The 5878-nt window shown below is 52.2% G+C and overlaps 1 protein-coding gene across 1 annotated transcript in view; it reads left to right on the top strand.

Moving 5' to 3' along the window:
* Positions 1 to 4177, top strand: part of LOC109884849 (metallophosphoesterase MPPED2) — a gene marked incomplete at its 5' end in the record, with an annotated part of 9716 nt that extends 5539 nt beyond the window's left edge. The window contains 2 exons of the mRNA XM_031819437.1: positions 897 to 1010; positions 3908 to 4177. Of these exons, the coding sequence (XP_031675297.1) occupies positions 897 to 1010; positions 3908 to 4026 (233 nt within the window). The remainder of the gene's footprint in view (positions 1 to 896; positions 1011 to 3907) is intronic.
* Positions 4178 to 5878: the final 1701 nt, after the last annotated feature.

Genomic DNA, 5878 nt, shown 5'->3' on the forward strand with positions numbered 1-5878 from the left:
TAGTTGTTGAGCTTCAGTTGTTTTCCTTAGTTGTTGAGCTTCAGTTGTTTTCTTAGTTGTTGAGCTTCAGTTGTCTTCCGTAGTTGTTGAGCTTCAGTTGTTTTCCTTAGTTGTTGAGCTTCAGTTGTTTTCCTTAGTTGTTGAGCTTAAGTTGTTTTCCGTAGTTGTTTAGCTTTAGTTGTTTTCCTTAGTTGTTGAGCTTCAGTTGTTTTCCGTAGTTGTTTAGCTTCAGTTGTTTTCCGTAGTTGTTTAGCTTTAGTTGTTTTCCTTAGTTGTTGAGCTTCAGTTGTTTTCCGTAGTTGTTGAGCTTCAGTTGTTTTCCATAGTTGTTTAGCTTCAGTTGTTGAGCTTCAGTTGTTGAGCTTCAGTTGTTGAGCTACAGTTGTTGAGCTACAGTTGTTGAGCTTCAGTTGTTGAGCTACAGTTGTTGAGCTTCAGTTGTTGAGCTTCAGTTGTTGAGCTTCAGTTGTTGAGCTTCAGTTGTTGAGCTACAGTTGTTCTTGACCCTCTTTCTATTCTGTGTCTGGCATTATTGACAGATTTCCTTCCTCTCCTGCTACTACTACTGCTACGGGTGCTGTTTGATTGCATAGGGAAACTCGATTTCACACCAGTTTGACAGACACTGGAAACGATTGGCTGGGGCTGGAGTATGGAGAAAGGGAGAGAGGGGGAGGGGCTGGAGTATAGAGAAAGGGAGAGAGGGGGAGGGGCTGGAGTATGGAGAAAGGGAGAGAGGGGGAGTGGCTGGAGTATGGAGAAAGAGGGGGAGGGGCTGGGGATAAGACTTTACCTGCGGAAAATAGAAAAGGTGCATAGCTTTACCTAGTAACTATTGTGTTAGGTTATTGTTGCTGTCCTATCTAGGTTTGTTGTCTTTCTTGCATGTTCCTCAGGGTTCAGAGACTGGGTTCCTAAGGAGCTGCAGAGGGTGGGCTGTGTGGAGCTGCTCAACACGGTCCAGAGGAGGGTCCGGCCCAAACTACACGCCTTCGGAGGAATACATGAAGGTCAGTCAGGATGCCTCCCATAGACACCCCCCCCCCACCACAACCCAGGGTAGAAGAAGCACTTGGAGTAGGGATGGATTAGAGAGAAAGAGAGATGGGTTGTTATGGGTTTCTGTTCAGTACTTTCTCCTGCTTAGACAGGTATGGGGGAGGTGGTGTTGGAGACATTATGGGGTAGACAGGGTGGGGGTGGTGGTGTTGTAGACATTATGGGGGTAGACAGGGTGGGGAGGTGGTGTTGGAGACATTATGGGGTAGACAGGGTGGGGTGGTGGTGTTGGAGACATTATGGGGTAGACAGGGTGGGGTGGTGGTGTTGGAGACATTATGGGGTAGACAGGGTGGGGAGGGGGTGTTGGAGACATTATGGGGTAGACAGGGTGGGGTGGTGGTGTTGTAGACATTATGGGGGTAGACAGGGTGGGGAGGTGGTGTTGGAGACATTATGGGGTAGACAGGGTGGGGAGGTGGTGTTGGAGACATTATGGGGTAGACAGGGTGGGGAGGTGGTGTTGGAGACATTATGGGGTAGACAGGGTGGGGTGGTGGTGTTGTAGACATTATGGGGGTAGACAGGGTGGGGAGGTGGTGTTGGAGACATTATGGGGTAGACAGGGTGGGGAGGTGGTGTTGGAGACATTATGGGGGTAGACAGGGTGGGGAGGTGGTGTTGTAGACATTATGGGGGTAGACAGGGTAGGGAGGTGGTGTTGGAGACATTATGGGGTAGACAGGGTGGGGAGGTGGTGTTGGAGACATTATGGGGGTAGACAGGGTGGGGAGGTGGTGTTGTAGACATTATGGGGGGAAACAGGGTGGGGAGGTGGTGTTGGAGACATTATGGGGTAGACAGGGTGGGGTAGTGGTGTTAGAGACATTATGGGGTAGAGACCTCAGTCCCTCCCTACCTCCATCCCTCAGTCCCTCCCTCAGTTCCTCCCTCAGTCCCTACCTCCCTCCCTCAGTCCATAACTCCCTCCCTCAGTCCCTCCATACCTCAGTCCCTCCCTCCCTACCTCCCTTCCTCAGCCACTCCTTCCCTACCTCCCCCTTCAGTCCCTCCCTCCCTACCTCCCTCCTTCAGTCCCTTCCTCCCTCCCTACCTCCATCCCTCAGTCCCTCCCTACCTCAGTCCCTCCGTCCCTACCTCCATCTCTCAGTCCCTCCGTCCCTACCTCCATCCCTCAGTCCCTCCCTACCTCCCTCCCTCAGTCCCTCCCTACCTTCTTCCCTCAATCCCTACCTCCATCCCTCAGTCCCTCCCTACCTCACTCCCTCAGTCCCTCCCTACCTCTATCCCTCAGTCCCTCCCTACCTCCATCCCTCAGTCCCTCCCTCCCTACCTCCATCCCTCAGTCCCTCCCTACCTCCTTCCCTCAATCCCTACCTCCATCCCTCAGTCCCTCCCTACCTCACTCCCTCAGTCCCTCCCTACCTCTATCCCTCAGTCCCTCCCTACCTCCATCCCTCAGTCCCTCCCTCCCTACCTCCATCCCTCAGTCCCTCCCTACCTCCCTACCTCAGTCCCTCCCTACCTCAGTCCCTCCCTCCCTCAGTCCCTCCCTCCCTACCTCCCTCCTTCAGTCCCTTCCTCCCTCCCTACCTCCATCCCTCAGTCCCTCCCTACCTCAGTCCCTCCGTCCCTACCTCCATCTCTCAGTCCCTCCGTCCCTACCTCCATCTCTCAGTCCCTTCCTACCTCCCTTAGTCCCTCCCTACCTCCATCCCTCAGTCCCTCCCTACCTCCCTCCCTCAGTCCCTCCCTATCTCAGTCCCTCCCTCCCTCAGTCCCTCCCTCCCTACCTCCCTCCTTCAGTCCCTTCCTCCCTCCCTACCTCCATCCCTCAGTCCCTCCCTACCTCCTTCCCTCAATCCCTACCTCCATCCTCAGTCCCTCCCTACCTCACTCCCTCAGTCCCTCCCTACCTCTATCCCTCAGTCCCTCCCTACCTCCATCCCTCAGTCCCTCCCTCCCTACCTCCATCCCTCAGTCCCTCCCTACCTCCCTACCTCAGTCCCTCCCTACCTCAGTCCCTCCCTCCCTACCTCCCTCCTTCAGTCCCTTCCTCCCTCCCTACCTCCATCCCTCAGTCCCTCCCTACCTCAGTCCCTCCGTCCCTACCTCCATCTCTCAGTCCCTCCGTCCCTACCTCCATCTCTCAGTCCCTTCCTACCTCCCTTAGTCCCTCCCTACCTCCATCCCTCAGTCCCTCCCTACCTCCCTCCCTCAGTCCCTCCCTATCTCAGTCCCACCCTCCCTCAGTCCCTCCCTCCCTACCTCCCTCCTTCAGTCCCTTCCTCCCTCCCTACCTCCATCCCTCAGTCCCTCCCTACCTCAGTCCCTCCGTCCCTACCTCCATCTCTCAGTCCCTCCGTCCCTACCTCCATCACTCAGTCCCTCCCTACCTCCCTCCCTCAGTCCCTCCCTACCTCCTTCCCTCAGTCCCTACCTCCATCTCTCAGTCCCTCCCTACCTCACTCCCTCAGTCCCTCCCTACCTCCATCCCTCAGTCCCTCCCTACCTCTCTGCCTCAGTCCCTCCCTCCCTCAGTCTCCCTACCTCCATCCCTCAGTCCCTCCCTACCTCCCTCCCTCAGTCCCTCCCTACCTCAGTCCCTCCCTCCTTCAGTCCCTCCCTACCTCCCTCCCTCAGTCCCTCCCTACCTCAGTCCCTACCTCCCTCCCTCATTCCATCCTTTATGTTTTTAATTAAAGGTGTAGAAATGAATAGACTCAGTTCAGAGGAGAGACAATTAAAGAAGTATCTCAGAAAGAAATGCACCCTGTGGGGTTTTGATGAATCGATTTGACAATACGGTTTCTCACTTCATGGCCAATGTTGATGATGCATTGGACTTCCCCGTGGCGTGTGCTGATGATGCGTTCTTCCCCCACAGGGTATGGCATCATGACTGACGGCTGCACCACGTTCATCAACTCCTCCACGTGCACGATCAGCTTCCAGCCCACCAACCCCCCAATCGTGTTCGACCTGCCCAACCCCTCCAGCTCCTGAGAATGACCAGTGAAAGAGGGGGGGGGGGGGTTTGTTGGCCAGAATAACCTTTTTTTTCTAACAAATAATGTCAAAATAATTATATTAAGTGTTTCTCTCAAATATTGTTATTTTGTAAGCTGTAAAGTGAAAGAGTGTGGGGGGTGTAGGGTTAGAGGTGTGGGTGGGGGGTGGGGGTTATAGGGGGGGTGTAGGGTTAGAGGTGTGGGTGGGGGTTATAGGGGGGGTGTAGGGTTAGAGGTGTGGGTGGGGGGTGGGGGTTATAGGGGGGGTGTAGGGTTAGCGGTGTGGGTGGGTGGGGGGTGGGGGTTATAGGGGGGGTGTAGGGTTAGAGGTGTGGGTGGGGGGTGGGGGTTATAGGGGGGGTGTAGGGTTATAGGGTGCTGAGTGGTTATACAATCTTGCTATGGAAGAAAAAGCAGTCGGATCTGTAAGATAAATGATGCTTTGTGAATTTGTACAATTTCCTTCGTTTTTGGGGTTTGTGTTTGCTGGAAACGTCGGTATTGGATGCCATTGTTGATTTTGTACGTTCTTGTTTTTTGTGTTTGGTTTCATTTTGTTTCCTGGACAACTCTGCTTTCTGATTGGCTGACAGGGACGATGCCTTAAACTAGCTTTAATGTTGTCAGCTAGAGCCCCACTCTCTGCAAGCTCAGAGAAAGACCTTATTTATTATTAACTTGTGTCTATCAACCCAGTCAAACTACACCACACAGAGCAGGGAAAGAAATCTATCAAATTATACGCTTGAGATAATCTAACATCTACCGTCTGCAATTCTGATACATCTGGAGAAGAGCTAGTATATATATATATATATATAGTGGGGAGAACAAGTATTTGATACACTGCCTACTTACAAAGCATGTAGAGGTCTGTAATTTTTATCATAGGTACACATTAACGGTGAGAGACGGAATCTAAAACAAAAATCCAGAAAATCACATTGTATGATTTTTAAGTAATTAGTTTGCATTTTATTGCATGACAAGAATGTGCATGACACCACCAATTCCAGCTCTCACAGACCTGTTAGTTTTTCTTTAACAGTCCCTCCTGTTCTCCACTCATTACCTGTGTTAAATGCACCTGTTTGAACTCGTTACCTGTATAAAAGACACCTGTTCACACACTCAATCAAACAGACTCCAACCGCTCCACAATGGCCAAGACCAGAGAGCTGTGTAAGGACATCAGGGATGAAATTGTAGACCTGCACAAGGCTGGGATGGGCTCCAGGACAATAGGCAAGCAGCTTGGTGAGAAGGCAACAACTGTTGGCGCAATTATTAGAAAATGGAAGAAGTTCAAGATGACGATCAATCACCCTCGGTCTGGGGCTCCATGCAAGATCTCACCTCGTGGGGTATCAATGATCATGAGGAAGGTGAGGGATCAGCCCAGAACTACACGGCAGGACCTGGTCAATGACCTGAAGAGAGCTGGGACCACAGTCTCAAAGAAAACCATTAGTAGCACACTACGCCGTCATGGATTAAAATCCTGCAGCACACGCAAGGTCCCCCTGCTCAAGCCAGCGCATGTCCAGGTCCATCTGAAGTTTGCCAATGACCATCTGGATGATCCAGAGGAGGAATGGTAGAAGGTCTGATGAGACAAAAATAGAGCTTTTTGGTCTAAACTCCACTCGCCGTGTTTGGAGGAAGAGGAAGGATGAGTTCAACCCCAAGAACCTCATCCCAACCATGAAGCATGGAGGTGGAAACATCATTCTTTGGGGATGATATTCTGCAAAGGGGACGGGACGACTGCACCGTATTGAGGGGAGGATGGATGGGGCCATGTATCGCGAGATCTTGGCCAACAACCTCCTTCCCTCAGTAAGAGC

This window comes from Oncorhynchus kisutch, unplaced genomic scaffold (genome assembly GCF_002021735.2).
Source record: "Oncorhynchus kisutch isolate 150728-3 unplaced genomic scaffold, Okis_V2 scaffold2159, whole genome shotgun sequence".
Classification (NCBI taxonomy): domain Eukaryota; kingdom Metazoa; phylum Chordata; class Actinopteri; order Salmoniformes; family Salmonidae; genus Oncorhynchus; species Oncorhynchus kisutch.